Below are 21,942 nucleotides of genomic sequence, written 5' to 3' on the forward strand. Positions count from 1 at the left end.
CTACAGCGAATGAGAAGATTGTCAGCGACTCTCCCGACATGAAGGACACTTGTACTTATTATTATGTTATTATATTAGTATTATTGTCATTGTGCGGTATCTGTGCTGACGTGTGAGGTTTGGGGGATGTTGGAGTGAATACAGTGCAGCAGCGGAGCGAGTGAGAGCTGTGTATACAATGCGCTGCTCTCTGTCCCCAACACCGCCACCGCCACAGTCACTGACCAGAGCGCAGTTGTCCTCTTACCTGAAGCGGCTCTGAGCGTCAGACTGACCAACACCGTGAGGGTCTCTGCCCACAAACTGCAGCACATCTTCCAGCTCCGCCATATATCTGCGGCTCTAACGGAGACCCATTTTTCCAGGTCCGGAAATGACTTCCATGTCCGACATCTCAGTGTTGCGAATGACGCTCTTTCCGCTGTGGACCTCTCAACGCCGAATGTTTATTTGAAGTCAGATCCTGAATTATGTGAACTGATCGGACGGGAAAGAAGATTCCACACTATTTTACCCTGAGACCTGAAAGCTGTTTGATGGCGAACATGTTCCGCCAACATGTTCTATGTTGTGAAACAATTGTAAAATTTATTTTAAAATGATCACATTGTGGAAATCCCGTAAATTTCTCATCCGCTTTAAATAGCTTTGTAATTTTAGTACAATTCAATTGGACACACAATTAAACATGTTGTACACACAATTGAGTTTGACTTTTCTGCACTTGGGTCATTGCCCGTTTTTATTTGTTTGCAAACATTTTAAAACAATGTTGAGAAAGCACTTTATTATTCATGTTAACTCTCTTCGCCCTTTGATTTCATGTGACTGTAAAGAAAGGCCAAAGCTGAACACCGGAGCATCTTCTCTCCGCCTTAACGATAGATTTCATGTGGATTTTGTTAATTACCTTGAAGCTTTAGGGAGCTGTAGAATTCAATTGATGGACCGCAATGCTTGGCTTTGTCCTTTGTTCACAGTCACATGAAATCGGAGGGTGAACAGAGTTAAGATGAGTTATAATGTGCTTTGTGGAGTCCTATAGCTCAGTGGTTGGAGCACTCGCCTCGCAAGCAAGAGACCTGGGTTTGATTCCTGGCAGGCGGAGACTTTGGGCAAGTTTCCTTACTCCACACGCCTGATAATAATCCCTCAAGAAAAAAAACAATGATAAATTGGTCACTTCAATCCACGACTGTTTCTGGGACATTGCTGTGCGCAATTGGCTGCTGCATTTCCACCACAAATATACAGTCAATTCACTTTACAGTATATTCTGTGAAGCGCTTTGAGATGTCGAGAAGACGTGACGAGCGCTACAACAACAAGATTACATTTGTATAGCGCCTTTCACATTGAGAGGACGTCCCAAGGCACTGGACAGTGTACAGCATTTCAGACCTGAGCTGGGGCCAAGGGGGAGATATGTATGTATACAAATAAAATGACAATGTCTGTCTGCGCTTCAAGAAGGATCTCACTAACCAATGATAGTGACATGACTTATACCTCATTGCACCTGGGAGTGACATAGGCATATTTCGGATATCTTATAATATAATATAATAATCCTTGCATTTGATATAGTGCTTTTCACATCTTCTCGACATCTCAAAGTGCTTCACAGAATAGACTGTAAAGTGAATTGATTGCATATTTGTATATTTCCGTCATTCATGGATTAATTTCACTTTTGTGTTTTTCATTGGAGTTACACCTCATGGCCACCGAGTCACAGTAGCGCTGTGGCATCATGCGTGACAGAGTACGTACGTACGCATGCATTGCGTTTACAGCTGGTAGCTGTGCTGGCTGACTGGCCTTGTCTCTGTCTCTCCCACAAAACACACAGTCACTACACTTTATAATATACTAGCTGTACCTGTTGCAGCTACGCTTGCAACCAAAGGATCCAATATGGAATGTAGATTGACAGACAGACACACATACAGACATTTCATCTTATATACTAATAAAACGACAATGTCTGTCTGTCTGTTTGTCAATCACGTAATAACCGATTGATGTAGAGACATGATTTATACCTCATCGGAAAGGCCTTAATAATAATAATAATCCTTGCATTTGATATAGCGCTTTTCAAGTCTTCTCGACGTCCCAAAGTGCTTCACAGAATATACTGTAAAGTGAACTGACTATATTCTGGCACTGCAAGGAGCATATGTGTTGGGGGGCTCTACATAAATGCAAGTTGTTGTTTAGAGAGGGAAAACAAGGATGTTTCTATTTTGAAAAGTAGGAGGGCTTCAATAAGGAATAAGGTCACATTCTAAACTGGTACAAAAATAATATAAATTGAGTCACAAAACTTAATGTCATTTTATGCCAAATGCAAGTAACAGTATGGATCTCAGTGGGACTTTTGATATGTCAACGTCAACAAACACCTCATGTTTGCAATGATGCAATGCGAATTCTTGGGGGATTCGATTTTCACAATATCCATGACAGCATCAAACACTTGCACAGTCAGGCATAAGATCACAAGAGCTATATATGGAGGCCCATTTGTTCATTTAAAAGCAATGCGAAAGAAGTCAGAGGTTTTGGTAATTTCACGTTCCACGATGTGACCCTCTAGTGGCAGAGATACCCAACAACACTAGTCTGATTATGCTGTGCTGCTACACAGTAATAGTGATAGGCAGAATTTAGAAGAATGTTACAATTTGTAAAGGCTTTCAAATGTTCTTAGATTAAGATGTGTGAAGAATATAAATAAATAGACTTGTTGGATTAAACACTGATTTCATTTTATTTGAATCAGGAGTATTTTAATCGAATAATAATAATTATTTTAATTGAAATTTCGAAACCTGATGTAAGTAACGAGACAGGAGAGGGAATGATACTTTGGATTTGCCCAGAAGAGGTTCCCAATAAATATTGTCTGTAATAAGCGAACAATGCAGAAGAGCACTCAAATTAAATTTAAACCATAACATAGCCAGTAGAGATAGGAGCCAAGCACAACATGTTTACCCTCTGGCTCAGTTAACTAAGGTGAGCAGCAACAGAATTTAATAGTTAGAGGCAAGTGCATTACGATGGGAGTCAGAGACATGCGTATTAAATAGACTGTTTTTTTATTGGGTTGGAGAAAAAGGAATATACATTCATCATTCTCCATCAAAATCAAAATTCCTAATTTTATACTCTGTCCCTTTCATGTCCTTGTTTCTTTTCCTGCTTTATATTGTATTTATATAAAATATTATTAATATTTTCAAAACGTATAACGCTTTTGTTAGTTTCTTGCGAGAAGAGTTATTACATTTGCATTGATTAGGCTTTCACCAGAAAAATTCCAACTTTGTTAAGAGATTCGATGTGTAAAATTGTTGCATTCATAAGTACATATTCAACCGTACTTCATTGCTTCTTGATGCAATTTTCTTACGGATAAGAAGAAAGCTGAGAGCAGCTATTACAGTAACAAGGAGCACAATTATAATGTAAACTATAATGTGTAGCCGTTGTTGGGGTTCACCTGAAATAAAAACATTTCAAAAGATTTGTCAATTGATAAACTTTGCTTGTGAATTTTATAACCCTATATATTCACACACATTCTAAACAGTTACTTTCAATTCAATTCTGAAAATCAGATTTGAAATGTTTTCCATTCAGTTCCTAGCTCTGCTTTCAAAAACACTATAGGTGATAAGTTTCCTAAATTATGTTTCTATCGCAACTGATTCAAAAGAATTTTTAAGGCAACCAAGCAAAGAATATTTATTCAACCCCCATGTTACCACAATTTATCCCAGACTCTCTATCCCAATCTAGACATTCCAAAAACTCCATGAAATACACTGCAGTAAAGTCAGTTGTTTTCTATTTGTGTCTTATAGAATGACAAAGTGCAGATATTGATATAGTTGATGGTTATTACATTTTTATTGATTTAGAGTCGGGCCTATATAGCCCAGTGCTTCATGGTCATAATTGGAATGATGAATGTAAGCAGGAGCAATAATTGGTGAAGAACACTTGTTCAATTAAAAAAAAAAGTAGGAACCTTTTTTGTCTTTTATACAGTCAACAACATTCTTTCGTATATTGTGAGATTGGTGATCAGAATCTAACAATGCAGTCTAGTTTTAAGTGAAACATAACTAAGGCTAGTATGAAGTGGCAGCACATACTTCCAATTAAGTGATTTCTTCCTCCTCCTTTTCCAGTGTCTATTTATTTTCATTTTGAGAGGAGAAGTTATGGTTTTGTATATTATAAATCCAAGTTAGGTTTTTGTGGATCACTTATTTTTCAGTGTTGATCTGCAGAGGAGGAATGAGAACCGTGCTCTCTGCTCGGCCAGGCAAGGCCTATTGATCCCTACAATGTTAGTACGTGGCCAGGAGAACATGGCTTTCTTGGAAGATCAACCATGAAAACAAATATTACACAAAAAGCTTAGAGAAGACGCTATAGTTGTTTGGATCTGGAATGCATTGCCTGAAAGGGTGGTGGAAGCCAATTCGATAACAAGTTTCAAGAGAGAAGTAGATAGATATTTGGGGAGGACAAATTTATAGGCTATGGGGAGAGAGTGGGGGAGTGGGACTAATTTGGACAGCTTTCAAAGAGCTGACACGGACATGATGGGCTTAATGGCTTCCTTCTGTATTGTATAATTCTAGGATTATATGGGTGATGAAAATGAAAACTGCTCAGGTGGTTGAATCTGAAAAAGATACCACAGACCGGGAAGTGGGCAATAGCATCAGTGCTGGTTTTGAAATGCCACAAAATTTCCTCATGAATTGTTACAGCTATGAATGGGGGAGGAATGATTTGGAACTTTAATTTCACAGCTATAAATCTAAAACTTGAAAGATGTTCAATTTTAAAAAAAGAATCTGAATGTACAGAATGAATTATACTAAAACATACTTACATTGATGCAGATATATTGAACTTTTAGCAGAGCCGATTATGTTGCTGGTTTCACACATGTAGAGCCTGTTATTGTCAGAAGTCAAAATAGGCACCTTCAGCATGCTATCGTCTTGTACTTTGTTGAATATTGGGTTTGTATCATTCATTCTATGAAAAAGAGAAATAGTTTCAAATCTTAAAGAAGCACATCCCGTTTAGTTCACCTTTACCACATAGCTTTTGTTATCTTCCGGAAGGTGTTGATTAATTTTCCTTCTCTGTGGGATCTTGTCCACAGGGCTCCCTCCGGTACCTCACTCAAGTGGCTAATATTTAAATGTGTTCAACCATTGGGAACATCACAGCCAAACTCAGTTTTGTATTCACCCAACATCAACATATGTGAACCAGGTAAAGTGCACCAAATATTCCTGAACTATGGCCAATTGTGTTTTCCAACTATTGCAGTCCTGTAACTCAGTGGTTAGAGCATTTGCCTCCTAAATGAGAGACCTGGGTTCAATTCCTGGCAGTTTCCTCACTCCACACACCTCTGTTTACCGAGCAGTAAGTAGGAACCCAGTTGTTAGTCGATTGGTGGATCACATTTCCGGGGGTAATAATTCCTTCAAAAAAAACAATTATCATAAATTGGTCACTTGACTGTTTGTTTGACATTGCTTGCAGAATTAGTTGCTGCGTTTCTCCCACAAAATACAGTATAAACCCGATTTGCTGTCTCCTCGTTAATCAGCCACCTCGCAATTACGGGCACATTTTAACACTCTCTTTCATGGTCTATATTACACGATAGGCTGTCTGCTTCAGTTAACCAGCACCTCACTATTCAGGACAACGATCATTGATTGTGGCCGCTACAAGCGCCCTCGTCCTGCACAAACGTGGTATAAACACCCACCTCCGCTACTAGGCTCGGGCCGCACGTGCTGTTTGCTTGACGCTGTTACTGAGTGCGGAGTGAGCTCCGGTCACACATGCTCGGGGAATGTTGGGATCGCGGAAGCGCCGCAAGCAGGAATTCGACTTCGCCCGCGCCCACGACCTATCCTGAGCTCCTGCGGCCAATTCTTGGCAAGTGATGTAAACATGTCACCACAGATGGAGTTGTCCTCGCGTGAGGGAGTGGACTTAATCAAAAATAGTGAGGGCAAAAGTCATAGACAGTTTGCTGTTATCTATGGCATTGGTGGAACACAAGTTGGATGCATTCTGAAAAGGAAGGCTGAATACATCACAGCTTTTGAAGACAATCAACAGACTGATAGAAAATGTGTGTGTTTGAACTTTCAGTTTGAGGACATTCATAAACCTACATGGGAGTGGTTCCAGCGTGCCCGTGGTCTCAACATGCCTGTGTCTGGCCCTATGGTACAGGAGAAAACACTCAGCTTTGCAGCATCACTTGGCCAGACTGGTTTCAAGGCATCAAATGGCTGGCTTGTCCATTTCAAGTCCAGACACAACATTGGGTCTGCAATTGTGTCTGGGGAAAAGGGTGACATTGAGCCTGTGCTGTTAACAACTGGATGGATAAATTCCCTATGATTACAGTTGGTTGTGCACCCAAGGACATATTAAACATGGATGAATCTGGTGTTGTTTTCAGGGCTCTGGTGGGAAGCAATCCATCAATGTTCTTCATGCAGTCATCTGGATTGATTCAGCAGTCAACATGGTGCGTAGATCAATAGTAGAGAAGTATTTTGCCAAGGCTGGCTTTAGTGTGGATGAGCCTGTGGTGGAGGACCCTGATGATGATGTGCCCATTTGTTGGCTCAGGCCAGTCAGTGCCTGTCACTGGACAACCCTATCCTCAGTGCCGAGGATAATGTAGCCATTGGCAGTGATGTGCCCTCCACTGAGGACTTGAATGAGGGATGGCAGTAATGTCCATTGGAGGAGTTTCTAGCAGGAACCAGGGACACTAAGGAACAGGAGAACGAACGGGAAGGGCAACCAACAACATCAAAGAACCCTCTCACTTATGATGATGCACTGGGTTTGTTGGGACAAGTGAAGGACTTTTGCCTTGATCATGGACTTGACTCGTGGCAGACTTTGGCTCAGGCTGAGGGGTCAGCTGCTGGCCAAGGCAGTGCAGGTTAATCAGCAGCCAGGCAAACAATGCTGGACTCTTTCTTCAAGAAATGAACATGTTGTGTGATTTTAACCTCTTGTGTGAACTTTAAATAATGAAACCTAAGATCTGTTTTAAATGTGACAATGCCTTTAGTTTAATGAAATTGCAAAGTAAGGTTGTTGAATGTTTATCACCTTTGCCCATTACCAATGCCCTTAACATTACATCAATGACCTGAATCACCCGGCCTGTTTCAGTCGTCAGGTCACCTCACTAAGTAGGCCACTTATACCAGCCACTTGAGTGACCGGATTAGTGAGGCTCTATTGTTTCCAGTCAATTCACTTTACACTATATTCTGTGAAGCACTTTGAGACATCTTGAATACGTGATGAAGCGCTATATGAAATGCAAGGATTGTTATCATTTTAATTTCCCTTGGAAATGGACACAGGTCAGTGTCACTGGTGCTCTTCTAGTCAGCAGAGACAGAAAAGTTCAATTTTCTCAGTCGGCACTGAATTTGAGCTCGGTGCTTATAAGTGTAAAGGCAATTTCAAAACTTTCCATTTGTAAGTGGCATTCATAATTGGAACTCTGATTCGGATACTGTTAAGCATGGTGATAGGTTTCCATATGTGACAAACATCAAGATGACCAAAAATAAGCCCAGTCACTATAACAGAGACATTTCCTCACCTTGTCCATCTGATTCCTGTAGATGGAGGATTAGCATCTGCATTACATTTCAGCTGTAAATTATCTTGGTCAGTCTTCACAACTGTAATGGCAACTGATGGCACATCTGAAAAAAATACCATTTTAAAATCTACTTCAAAATCCACACTCCATGGCAATATTCAACAAGAGAAGGGACCTTCTCCCAGTGTCCTGGCCAATAATCTCCCAAATAACAAAAAATGATCATTCAATTCATGGCTGTGTGTGGGACATAGAACAAATTGACTGCCGTATTTGACTACAAATGAAGTCACTAAGCCTTACAAATAAGCTGTGTAACTTTTTGGAAACAATGATATGATAAAGTGCTACATCAAATGCAAGGATTATTATTCTAAAAACTAAGCGGAAGGAAAAGTCCAACTTAAATTTGTGGCTCAGAAGAGCTGAATTCAAGCTGTAAAAGGGGTGAATTTGGTCAAGTTATTCAAATGCCAAAGGTTTGTCGATTGCTCAATCAAAATGCCATTGTTCTGTCAACACAATAGGTTTATAAAGAGGTCAGTTTAATATTAACCAGACATGAAGTAAAAACAGTCTAAATCAATCTGTAAAAGGTACCAAAAACAATAAAGAAGAATGGAAACTTATATCAAGGGAAATAAATTTCTCCTGCAACAATATAGCAGATGAGATCACTGGACCATTTGGTGCCAGGAGATTGAAGAGATGTTTCTAACACACTTCAAGCAGTTTTAACTTAAGGATTAAAGACTATATTTCCAAATTCCTCGTCTAATTGTCCGCCTATCCAAAAGATGGATAAGCTCAGAATAATCAAGAGGAAAAACAGCTAAACACAGCTGCTTATTTTTAAAAAGGGGTAGCATTTGATTGGAGATACCCTCCAACCATCTCAGCCCACTTCCACTCACAAAGGGAGGAGCCCACTATGTAATATTGCAAAGTTCAACAGGTATATTAATGCAAAGTTCTGTTCAGTTAGTTTAGTGTAGAGCAGATTTAAGATTCAATGAGATATTCGAAAATGGAGATTCAAAGAATGTAGATTCCAAGGACGATTCAAAATTCAAGATTTGGAAGATTCAGGAAAGTTTTCTCCAGAGAAGTATAGACAGATAAAACTCCACTATAACAATTCTGCTGTGAAAGCTAGAAAGTTTGAAGACTCTTGTAGAACTTTATTAAATAAAACAAAAGACTGTTATCCTGATATGAATCTAGTAAAATCATAAACAATGAAGCAAAACAGGACAATGGTGGAAGAGACGGACAAAAGATTGCATACTGTAAGTAGAACAATGATCTTTCAATTTTGTTTCAGAACAGAGCATTAATTCAGATCATAAAGTGGTAAACATTCTTTCTCTGCCTGCTCCAAGTACCCAAATACATTTGTTAAATAGGTTCAATTCAGTTAGTGGTGATACGAGTCTTCACATGCTGTGATTCTCAGTCCACGAAACAAAGCATTATTAGTGTAATTGACTATAAAATTGGAATCTCATAATTTTCCAAATCTTTCATGTAATAAAGAATATCTCAATAAGCCTGAGATGCATGCATAATTGTTGTGTGCATGCGACAGAGAGAGAATTTGACTTTTCACTTGGTCAGTACTATAGTACAAAAGATGAGCAAACAGGAAAGCATGAGACAAGATGCAGGGACACAAGGATGGAGTTTCAGAGAGGGATAGGTGAAGCTGGCAAAATTTGCTGAGCACAAGAACAAGAATGGAACACAAGCGATAGAAGAGGTGGGGTGATGGTAGGCCATGGAGACATTTGAAAGGGAGCAGAAAGGAAACGAGTGAAGCTGAGTGAGGATGGGCTGATGTGCTCACAGAGCCTGCTCCAGGAGATGCCACACGCTGCAGAGTTCTGGATGGTCTGTAACTTGTGTCGGAAGCAGCTGAGGATCTGCGGAGCAGTAGGTTGTTGCAATAGTTGAGTTTGGAAGCGGTGTAAGTGTCTCAGCAGGAGGTGTGGGATGTGGGGAGCAATAGTGCAGGAAGTAAAATTTGAAGCGTTAAGCAGAGAAAGTAGAACTAATGAGAACTTGTATGCCTGAGAGAGAGAGAGAGAGAGAGAGAGTGTTCAATGTGCAGGTCAATGAGGTCAATGACTGAGTTGAGAAGGTGTGGATGGGAGCTATGTATGAAAACCTTACCCCAGAAATTTAAAACTCCTCCAAGATTTGATGATGTAACTGAAAACTGACTGGAAAGTTGAAAGGAGAAACAGCAGCATTAACAACTGTTACTTCTATTATGTGTATTTACTAAAATGGCATTAACAAGTGTTACTAAACTGTGTATTTACTGAACCGGACGTTAAAACAGTGTAGGAAGAGATGGTTATACATACAATGAATGTTTAACTGATAACCCAATTGTTCAGCAGTCTTCAGTGCTGGATGTTCCACCACACAGTAAACGTACTGTCCATTCATCTCTCTGGTTGCAGATAGACGAAGTGGGCTTGAGACGTTTACAGTTCCATCAGGAGCAGGACGTGTGGCACTCTGAGTAAAACTGACAATGAAAGGACCTTTCCAATGTATAGAAGCGGCTGGCTTTGCATTTTTTGCTAGACAGGTGGCTATGGTGCTTTCTCCACTGTCAGCCACAGGGATGTCTGGATACGGTTCTATGACAACAGTGGGAGCAACTAAAGAGGAAACAAAAGGGAATAAATAACAAAACAGGCATTAAAATTGATGTGGTACTCTGTGTTGGAATGCTTCACACAATGATTTACAAAGAATGGTAACTTTAGTTGTGTAAATAAATGCAATCGCTAATCTACAGCAGACAAAACCCACTGGCGCATTCCTCTACAAAATACTCAGTCACTACACTTTACAATATATCCAGTGAAGGGCTTTGAGATTCCAGACACAAAAGGAGCTATAAGCAAATGCAAGTATTATTATTCTTATTACAATGAAATTTGGCTTTTTCAGCAAAGTGTCTAAAGCGTGCAGAAACCCATCACCACGCTGGAAAGTATCCAACCACACTGAGAATTCCATATATGTATGCCACCTACACATGGAAATTTTCACGTGTCTGGGCAGAATTCTCACTTTGAGGGTTCCACCTTGCAAGGAAGAAGTGAAGCTGGGAGGTGACAACTCATTCCAGGGCTTTGGATAGGAAGGGCAAGTTGGAGATCGTTCGGTAACTGGAGAGCAGAGAAGGGTCAAGTGACGGTTTCTTCAGGAGGAGGTGATGACAGTGGTTTTGAAAGGCGGGGAGTGCTGTACCAGTGGAGAAGCAGAGTAATGATTGGCTAGCAAAGGTGTGAAGAAGGGAGTTTGGGTGGCCAGAGAGATGTGGCTATATGTTCGAGGAGTGGGTGGTGGCTTCATTCAAAGAATAAGGGAGGACAAAGATGTTGGGAACAGGATCAACAATGTGGAAATGGTTGACTGGAGGCCAGAGGAGGGGGTAGAGGGGCTTATTTTTTCCAGCAATTTGTTGAAGGCTTTTGTAATTATTTACAGACAATTTGCTGATGCTAGTTTCCTAACCATTTTGTGCCCGGGAGATGTAGTTTGCATTCGCCCTTGATGCCAGGACCTCTACTGTTCTGACCGATCAGTATCAAGTGGAGTCCTGTAGTATATTGCTTAGCGCACTCATATCGCAAGTGAGAGGACCTGGGTTTGATTCCCAGGCAAGGTGAAACGTTAGGCAAGTTTCCTTTCTCCACATGCCTCTGTTTACCTAGCAGTAAGTAAGAACCCAGTTGTTAGTCGATTGGTGGATCGCTTTTTCGGGAACAATAATCCCTTAAAAAAAATTGGTTACTCATTCCATGACTGTTTGTGGCACACTGCTGTGCGCAAATGGCTAAAGTGTTTTGCTCATAAAATATACAGTCAATTCACTTCGTTGAGACGTACTGAAGACATAATAAGGCGCTATACGTAGGAGTCCTGTAGCTCAGTGGTTAGAGCACTCGCCTCTCAAGCAAGAGGTGGGTTTGATTCCCGGCACAGCGAAACCTTGGGCAAGTTACCTTAGTCCACACGCCTGATAATCCTCAAAAAAAAATTTGGTCACTTCAATCCACAAGAATTAAAACATTAAAATTATGGGGATTTCATATGTCTACAGACACATTGGCAAAGAGAGGGTGTAGGAGGTGAGAAAGAGACAGAATTTTCGCAATGTGTGCATAAAGCATCTGCTGTCCAAAAAATGTCTGTGTTCCAGTTCCAACATTGGTTAGAGCACTCGCTTTGCAAGCGAGAGACCTGAGTTCAATTCCAGGCAGGGAGAAACCTTGGGCAAGTTTCCTTACTCCACACGCCTAATAAGAATCCCTCCAAAAACCAAAAACAATAATAAAATTGGTCATTTTTAATCTACGACTGTTTGTGGGACATTGCTGTGCGCAATTGGCTGCCGCGTTCACCCACAAATATACAGTCAATTCACTTTACAGTGTGTTCTGTGAAGCGCTTTGGGACGTCCTCCCGACGTGAAAAGCGCTATATCAAATGCAAGGATTATTATTATTATTATTATTATTATCTGGCGTTAGACATGGACCTCGAGGACTACTCTTGAACAACAACAACAACTTGGATTGATATAGCCCCCTCCACGCCGGAAGACATCTCAGGGCGCTACTCTTGATACCAGGTGAATTGACATTAGTCCATTTCTCTATTGGTTATCAAAGATTGGATGTCCCAAAATGTCCTTCAACTATTCACGGTCAAGAGAGAAGTCATCCTCCTGAGATATTGCAAACATTTCCTCACTCTGGCTCTGACCTGCTCATCCTCCCTGGCCTCTCTGTCAAACTCCACCTTGGTGTGAGGTTGAATCATTGTTCAGTGGGTACAGGCTTGGCTACCACTGGTGGTGTGGAGGTATTGGGGATCATGCAATAGGCCAGTTGAGTGAAAGGGAGGTCAGAGGAGTGGGGTATGAGCAAATCTGGGAGGTATGAGATGGTAGGGGTTGAAGGGATATGTATGTGAGGGTGGGGATCTTGAAATCGATCGTTTCAGAGATAGGGAGCCAGTAAAGGCTGGCGAGCATTGAGATGATTAGCGTGCAGAGTTTGATACAAGAAGAATGGTACAGCAATAATAATAAAAAATATTTAAAATGTAATAGATCTTATACAATAATGATGACAAATGAACTAATATTATTATATATAAATAATATATTATATTGTGGACCACTCTATCCTCCTCCACCACCTCTTCTCTCACCATAACCTTCGAGGTTCTGTCCTTGAATGATTTAGATCCTATCTCTAACACTGGCTCCACTTTATCTCCACAAAATGCCTCTCCTCCAGCCCACGCACCATCTCTTGTAGTGTTCCTCGGAGCTCTGTCCTCTGTTCTTCTACCTGTACATGCTCCCACTTGGTGACAACATCCGCAGACATGGGATGAATTTCCACATTTAGGCGGATGATACCCAACTCTATCTCTCTGCCTCCATCCTTGACCCCAGGACCATTGATCTAGCCAACTTTCTACCGTTCATCGACGGCAAGACCGAGGCTCTCCTGATTGGCTCACGCCAGCGCCTCCGCCCCTCAGCACCGGCAGCATTAGCATCCACAGATGCACACTCCATCTCATGAAGCCACTTAGGAACCTAGGCATCGTGTTTGACCCTCAACTGTCCTTTCTCCCCCACATCCGTGCCATGACCCGCTCTGCCTTCCCTCACCTCCGTAACATTGTCCGAGTCTGCCACTGCCTCAGGCCGCCGAAACCCTCATACATGCCTTCATTGCAACCATGCTCCACTATGCCAATGCCCTGCTGGTCGGCCTTCCCAACTTTTCCCTCCACGTGCTGCGGACTATCCAGAACTCTGCAGCTTGTGTTCTCTCCCGCACCAGATTCCATGACCCAGTCACACCCACCCTCGCCCAGCTCCACTGGCTCCCCATCCCTCAGAGGATCGAATTCAAAACTCTGGCCCTCACCTTTAATGCCTTCCATGATCTTTCCCCCTCCTACGTCTCCGACCTGCTTATCAACCTGTCCGCTCCTTCCGCTCAGCAGGCTCCGGCCTGCTCCATGTCTGCTGCCCGACCCACCCCACCATCACGAGTTGGGCCTCCCGCATCTCTGCCCACAACCTCTGGAATTGCATCCCACAATTCCTTCGCCTTGATCCCTCACTTGCCTCCTTCAAGGCCCACCTCAAGACCCTGCTCTTCGACCGTGCATTCGGCCACCCTCCTACACTCTCTGCCTTCCACACTCCCTGATCCCAACCACCTCACCCTACCCCCACCAGGTTCTAATCCCTGACTGTTCAGCGCCTTGGGATGTCATGCCGACGTGAAAGGCGCTTCGCAAACGTTATTTTGTATTGTATAATCATCAGTGCAACTTGGGCTGTTAATAAAATTATTCAAAAATGGCTTGACAAAAACCTGCCTCCAGTGACTAGTCTGCCACTTTAGTCCTATTCAAAGCTCAAATTAAGCACGGTTAAGTTAGCTCATCGAATTTTATTGTAACTTCGACGAAATCCACAACCCTTGGCAGTAAATCTTAAACGACACTATAAGTATCAACAAACACAACTATGAGTTAACAAACATTAATCACACTTAAATTACACATGCTTGCAGCACTTGTAATGAAGTTAATGTAAAGCGCACGAAGAACCAACCCCTGACTTCTACTCAACAATAGTCAGAGCACATACCTTTGTTGTCATCAGGTAGAAGAATAGCGACCACGAGTACATGGCGCTCGTTCTTTTATGGGCAATGAGCCCCTCCCTGAATTAGGGTACCCAACAGTAATTCTATAGCCCCAATTACTTGATGTAATTCTCATGTCCAGTCAAAATCATCCTTTAAGTGACTCAATAGGGAAGCAGTGCATCTTCCTATCCACTTACGCAAATTATAGATAGTCAGTTACCCATTTAAAGCGCTACTCAATATATTTAAACAACAAATGCCACACTTATTTTTAGCATTACCATCTCATACTTTATTTTGTTACGGTCAGTACTACCCAGGTGTCCTTCCACACTTCTTTAACAAGTCAGCCATTAAGGGGGGGTGGGAGGTGCAGAAGAGGAGAAAGAAGTCCTCCAAAGTTAGTATGGAACTAAATTAATGAGTTAATCACAAAAGGGTTGGTAAAGAAATGTTACGTCGACAAACAGGGCAGCCAGTCTGCACCAGCAATGTCCCATCCACTGTGAGATGAGCACATAGACGGTGCTATGGTTATGGAAAGTATTAAGTTTAATGGTGGATTTCCACATGTGTTAGGCATGTGGCTGATCAGAAAAAATGTGATCAGTGAATTTGTCACACCCTCACCAATACACAAATTCCAGATAATATCAGATTGATCATTCTCCATTCCATCTAATTTCTCCTTCAATTTCCTTTTGTCAGGATTTTTTTTTATAAACAGGATTGTAAACAAAACATTATTTTGTATTTTACAGACAAACTCATCAGCCAATTTGCACACAGCAATGTCATGAAGGTAAAGACCAATTTTACTTGGAGAAATATTGGCTCGAGTACCGGGAGAATCTTCCTTTTCCGTTCAATCAGTGCTAAAGGGATCTTTAACGTCCACATCAACAGGCAGATGGGATCTTGGTATAAAATCTTGTCCAAATGACGGCATCTCTGACAATGCAACAATTCCTCAGCATTGCATTGAAGTGTCAGCCTCAAAAGTACAAACCCAAGTTTGTGAAGTATCAACCATAAGAACATAAGACGTAGGAGCAGGAGTAGGCCATTCGGCCCCTCGCGCCTGCCCCGCCATTTAATAAGATCAGGGCTGATCTTCTAACCTAATTCCATTTTCCATTTACCATTCCATCAACTTGGGACTTGAGCCCACAACCTTCTGACCAAGAAGCAAAAGCTGAACCACATTGATTTGAAGACATTAATTCATTTAATTTATTTGGATTATAATAAATGATAGGATCTGTGCTGATGTGTGAGGTTTGGGGGATGTTGGAGTGAATACATTGTATCAGCGGAGCGAGTGAGAGCTGTGTATGCAATGCGCTGCTCTCTGTCCCCAACACCGCCACCGCCACAGCCACTGACCAGAGCGCAGTTGTCCTCTTACCTGAAGCGGCTCCGAGCGTCAGACTGACCAACACCGTGAGGGTCTCTGCCCACAAACTGCAGCACATCTTAGACTCCGCCACTGCCCTCCAACTCTAACAGCGCAATAGCGGCCGCGACCACTGACATACAAAATGCCGGAGACTCACATTTTGAATTCATGTCATTTCCTTTGTAGACGTAATGGAACTATTTTTCAAATAATTACCGAATCAGATACTGAATTATGTTTTTAAACTGAGAATCGATCAGATTTGAACTGATCGGATGTGAAACAAAGATTCCACACTATTTTATCATGTGATTGGAAAGCTGTTTGATGCGAACATGTTCTTCCAATGATTATTATTGTTATTATTATTATTGTTATTATTATTATTGTTATTATTATTATTGTTATTATTATTGTTGTTATTATTATTATTGTTATTATTGTTATTGTTATTGTTATTATTGTTATTGTCATTGTTATTATTATTATTGTCATTATTATTATTGTTATTATTATTATTATTCTGCTGTCTGGTGTTTGCACACCACAAAGTTAACTTGAAGAGAGAAGTGAATGTCCAGAGTGTTTTTTGCTCCTTTTCAGCTCTGAACTGCAAGACAGTATCCAATATTCTATCGATACACAAGCAATGTTGCAGCATGTCAATACAGAACCAATGAAGCCGTGCTCTATGGCCTGTTTATAATTCATCTGCAAAAAAAATTTGATTGAGTTTTGCATTGCAAGGTAAATAATAATACGTACCTTGTCACTGTCATAACAATTCTGTAAAATGTTTGAACATTCTTTCAATTTCTCTTAATTGGCAGATGATTGTCTGCAATTTATCATATGTGCAGAGTTTAGCTGTTTTTTTTGTATCAATAAACCCGCCTTCCATACACACATTCAGATTAGATAATATATGGCAACACCATGAGGGTCTTGCCGGAGACCCATCTTCCAGCTCCGCCAGTTACCTCCAGCCCAAACCACCGAGACTCAGTGTGTGAATTGACGTCCTTTCCGCTATAGATGTAACAGGACGTTTTTTCAAGTCAGATCCTGAATTATGTTTTTAAACTGAGAATCAATCAGATTTGAACTGATTGGATGTGAAACAAAGATTCCACACTATTTTACCATAAGATTTGAAAGCTGTTTGATGCGAACAAGTTCTTCCAACATGTATATGCCTTAATGATAGATTTCATGTGGATTTTGTTAATTACCTTGAACCTTTATGGAGCTGTAGAATTCAATTGATGGACCGCAGTGTTTGGCTTTGTCCTTTGTTCACAGTCACATGAAATCAGAGGGTGAACAGGGTTAGGATGAATAATAATGTATAATCCCTCAAGAAAAAAAACAATGATAAATTGGTAACTTCAATCCATGACTGTTTGTGGGACACTGCTGTGCGCAATTGGCTGCTGCGTTTCAGCCACAAATATACAATCAATTCACTTTCCAGTATATTCTGTGAAGCGCTTTGAGACGTCTAGAAGATGAGACAAGTGCTATATCAAATGCAAGGATTATTACTACATGAGGGAGGAAGGAATCCTTACAATTGATGCAACGCCTTTCAAGGGTGGAGTCGAGGGGCAGAGTCTACATATGAATATATAGGCTGACCAAAAAGTCGTGATAACTACCCTATTATCTAAAAAAAATATTTCTTAAGAGTTTTTAGACATTGTAATGGTATCAAGACGTTTTGGTCCTATTTCAAATCTATGATCTGTTTTAACTATTATCCACTAAGTGGGAGCAACACCCTCTTCCTTTTGTGGTAGGAACATAGGAATTGCTAGACCAAAAAAGACCAAGGTCCATCTAGTCCGCCTTCTACCATGCTGGAAGTCGCATGGTATAATAATGGAGATGTTGATAGCAATTAATTCTGTCTGGATTAGTCTACCAACACAATGGAAAGCTTTAGGAACCTTAAATCCAAAGTTGCCTATTTCTTCCAAGCATATTACACTTACTATATGTAAATTACTCATATACGGTATCCCCAAATTATTATTTTCTAAAAGATATCTGTCTAATTTGCATTTGACTGAATTGACATTATCTGCTTCCGCCATCTCCCTAGGAAGCCTATTCCATAGAGTTACCACTCTTTCACCAATGCAAGTGTTTCCTCAGATTGGTTTTGAATTTACTCCCCTTGAATTGCAGGCTACTGCGTTCTACTGATTCTACTGGTCTGGTCAAGATGAAACAACCTGTCATGGTCTAGATTATCTAGTCCCTTTAGAATCTTAAAAACAGCAATCAAATCAACTTCCAACCTTCTCTTTTCCTGTGTGACCGTGCCCAGTTTACGTAAACAAAAGGCAAAATACTGCAAATGCTGGAATTCTAAAATAAAATCAGAAGTCGCTGGGAACAGTCAGCAGGTCAGGTTGCATCTGTGGAGAGAGGAAAGTGAGTTAACATTTCAGGTTGATGAGCTTTCTTAGTCACTCCTTTAATCTTCTATTTGGCCCAACTGACAAATCCCCAGTGCTTCTGCTTATATTTACAGTTCTGAGTACTTTATCAGCTCAGACCAGGCATCACAAGATCGATTTGAATGAAGAGAGCATTTCAACCATCTGATCTCATCCTCCAGAAACCCTCCCCCATCACAGCATCCAGCTGGACACGCAGTGGGAAAGCTTGCGAGACAGCAATATCACTGGCAAGCTTTGTAGGTTTAGTGGTTAGACTCCAGGAGTTACCCCAATGCACAAGCTGGGATCCTGAAGCCTTGGCTCTTGCCAAACTGTGACTAATGCTTTACGGAATTAGATAAGCAAGATTCGTCCCTCCAGGGGGCGAGTGCACATTCCATTCAAGTAATCTATCTCTGTTTGGCTGGGGGGAGCTGACTAATCCCAAGATGAAAGATGACAAATTTGCGAGAGCTATAGAAATAATGAGGTCATAATATTGGGCGTCTCCGTTTCTGTTGCTTTTTTGTTCAACAAAGAGTTAAATCCTGTCAGAGCTGGCTGCTGTTTTGAAGAAGATTGTAAGTGATAGAATAGTCTTAAAGGGACTCAAAAAGCTCGAAGGGAAAAAGAGCTCCGAGACACTACTTGAGTGAAGGGAGCTGTATAAATGCTATTTGTTGTTATTGTATCGGCTAAAATTGAATTCAGAATTGAACTTTTTGAGCGAATGTGGTCTAACGGCTCAATCTGGGGTGGAACAATTTGGACAGTGTGATTGCAGGATATCATGCTACTGCAAGAGCTCATTGTATTTCTACCCGACCAGCCCCAGAAGAGAACATGTTAGTTTGTATATGAAGGGAGGTTAAAGTTCACATCCTTTCAAGAGGTTTTATTCTGAATTTCTGAATTATTTTAAGATGAACATCTATCAGATTTTAATTATTTTAATGCAAAACTAAGGTTTCAAGAATGCGACTTAAAGTCCAGCTGATGGAGCCTTGGTTTAATGTCTCATTAATTAAATGTCTCTTCTGCAAGTCGGCACCTCCAAAAATGCAGCAGACTCCCAGCATTGGAGTATCAGTCATTGACCCTTAGATTCTGTTCAGTTGACTATTATGCTCTTTTAGTATTCATTTGGAGGGAGGGGATAACCAATGTGAGTTGTTTGAAATCTTTATTCTCTTAATTAAAGTATGGATTAATGGTTTGGGACATTTGACTTGAAACATGCACATCTCCATACAAAGGTTTCTTGAATAAAACATATTATTGAAGGAGTACCTGACTCTGTGAGCTAATAATTTTATTTATTAACTAAATATACAGAATTGACTCACTGTAGTCAACAAGCCACATCGCTGTACCAAGCTACTCTTTACAACTTTAAACTTACGTTCTCTTGTTGTGGAGTCCCATAGGGTAGTAGTTAGCACGCTTGCCTCGCAAGTGAGAGGATCCAGGTTCGATTTCCAGGCGGAGCAAAACCTGAGGAAAGTTTCCTTACTCCACATGTGCTTGAGTTTACCTAGCAACAAGTAGGAACCAGATTGTTAATCGATTGGTGGATTGCTTTGCTGGGGTAATAGTCTCTCAAAAACAAACAAACCAACAAAAAATTATTTGGTCACTCAATCCATGGCTGTTTGTCTGACACTGCTGTGCACAATTGGCTGCTATGTTTTGCCCACAAAATCCGCTTTTCAATATATTCTGCAAAGTGCTTGAGCCTTCCATTGCCTCGGGGTTAGAAAGTTGCAGAGGTGGGGGGAGCAAGGCAATGGAGGCCTCAATGATGTGATCAAGCAGTATACCTAATCCAAGGATTATTATTATTATTATTCTACTGTCTGGTGTGCGCTCGCCACAAAGTTGCAGAGAGAAGAGAGTATTTTTTGCTCCTTTTCAGCACTGAACCTCAAGACAGTATCCAATATTTTATCTATACACAAACAATGTTGCAGAATGTTAATACCGAACCAATAAAGTTCAAATGGGCCAAAAGGGTTTCCTCATCTTCAACTCTTGTTTACTTACCAGATGTTGAGTAGCCAAATGTATCCAGGTTGCCAGGAGAGGACACGGTAAAGATTGAATGTTTCCCCAAAAGGGAAGGGGAAAATAAGGAATGGATGCAAAGAGAGGGGAAATTTTGTGTTATTGTTGCCTGTCTCCTGCTGACCAAAAATAACAACCACAAAATGACATTTGTATAGTGCCTTTCCAGTCGGGAGGACATCCCAATGCTCTGGACAATCATTGTTTCGGAGCCTAGCTGGAGGTTGGGATTGGGGAGGGTGAAGGGCAGGGGGGAAGGAGGGTGACCGTAGGCACAGTCGAAGAGGAGGGTCTTGAGACGGGTTTTCAAGAAGGCAAGGGAGGGGGCGAGGCAGATGGACTACGGGATGGAGTTCCAGAGGTTAATGGCAGAGTGGCACCACCACCAACAACAACAACAAAATTACATTTGCAGTGTGCCTTTCACGTCGGGAAGACGTCCCAAAACGCTGAAAAGTCAGATGTCGGGGCCCCAGCATGGGGGAGGGGTGGTGTAGGGTGAGGGAATGCAAAGAGATTGGAGGTAGACCAAAGGCATGGTTGAAGAGAAGGGTCTTGAGACTGGCCTTGAAGGATGCAAGCGAGGAAGCGAGGCGAAGCGACTATGGGATGGAGATCCAAAGTGTAAGGGCAGAGAGGCTGAAAGCCTGGCCACCGATGGAAAGGCAGGTCAGAAGACACGGAGCAGGCCGGAACCTGATGAGCGGAGGGAGCGGGCAGGTTGGTAGGGAGTCAGCAGATCAGAGAGGTAGGATGGCCTTCAAGGTGAGGACGAGGATTGGAGTCGAGCGAGGGTGGGAGTGATGGGGTCACAGAGCCTGGTGCGTGAGAGTACATGAGCTGCAGAGTTTTGGATGATCTGCAGCTTGTGAAGGAAAGAGTTGGGAAGACCGATGAGGAGGGAATACCGTAATCAAGCTTTGAGGTGATGAGTGTGTGTGTGTGAGGGTTTCAGCAGCCTGAGGAGTGAGGCAGTGGTGGAGTCTGGCAAAGTTGCGGAGGTGGTGGTAGGCAGTGCCGGTCATGGTGAGGATGTGGGGGAGAAAGATTACAAAAACTCTTTGTCCCACTTTACTTTCTCTTTTTGAAACTCCGTGTTTGATCTCATCTTTCCTGAATGCCCACCCTAACGTCCTCCTTTTACAGCATCATGATGTTTCTCAAATGTGCCCAACATCCTGGCTGCAACCAGTTTCTTAAATGTGTCCAACTGTTTGGCCTCTTTCCTGATAACCTGTTCCATTTGCTAATTGCCCCCTCCTTAAATCACTACTTCCTGAACTCTGACCTGAAATTGCCTATTGCAATCTTGAATCTGTGCCCTTTGTTCTGTTGCCTTGGCATATCTGGAAGCATTTGGTTTTCCATGCCAAGCCCCGTTCTGCCTTCCTCCACCTCTGCAACATTGCTCGGCTCCCCTCAGGCCACTGAAACCCTCATTCACACATTCATCACATCTGGGCTCAACTATGCCAACTCCCCGCTTGTCCGCCTTCCCACCTCTTCCCTCCACATGCTGCAGATCATCCAGAATTCTGTAGCTCGTGTCCTCTCCCTCACCAGGCTCAGTGACCCGATCAACACCGTCCTCGCCTGGCTCCCCATGCCCCAGAGGAC

The 21,942-nt window shown here is 41.8% G+C and overlaps 2 protein-coding genes across 4 annotated transcripts in view; both read right to left on the reverse strand.

The window, feature by feature from the left end:
• The window catches only part of LOC103177577 (nectin-3), a 45,426-nt gene extending 29,453 nt beyond the window's left edge, over positions 1–15,973 (reverse strand). For 2 of the 3 annotated variants that reach the window (XM_042334600.1, XM_007891814.2), the window contains exon 1: positions 248–402. In XM_042334600.1, coding sequence (XP_042190534.1) covers positions 248–314 — 67 coding nt within the window. In that variant the 5' untranslated portion in view covers positions 315–402. Of the gene's footprint in view, positions 1–247; positions 403–15,823 lie in introns of those variants that run through there. The other variant, XM_042334601.1, reaches the window with a different exon arrangement.
• Positions 3,127–10,180, reverse strand: LOC103188661 (nectin-3-like protein). Its single transcript, XM_042334604.1, has 4 exons — positions 10,075–10,180; positions 7,703–7,808; positions 4,922–5,070; positions 3,127–3,511 (listed from the first exon to the last, which is right to left on the reverse strand). Exons 1-4 carry the CDS (start codon positions 10,157–10,159, stop codon positions 3,369–3,371), a joined length of 483 nt encoding a protein of 160 aa, XP_042190538.1. The 5' UTR covers positions 10,160–10,180; the 3' UTR covers positions 3,127–3,368.
• Positions 15,974–21,942: the final 5,969 nt, after the last annotated feature.

This window comes from Callorhinchus milii, unplaced genomic scaffold (genome assembly GCF_018977255.1).
Source record: "Callorhinchus milii isolate IMCB2004 unplaced genomic scaffold, IMCB_Cmil_1.0 Scaffold4, whole genome shotgun sequence".
NCBI classification, from domain to species: Eukaryota; Metazoa; Chordata; class Chondrichthyes; order Chimaeriformes; family Callorhinchidae; genus Callorhinchus; species Callorhinchus milii.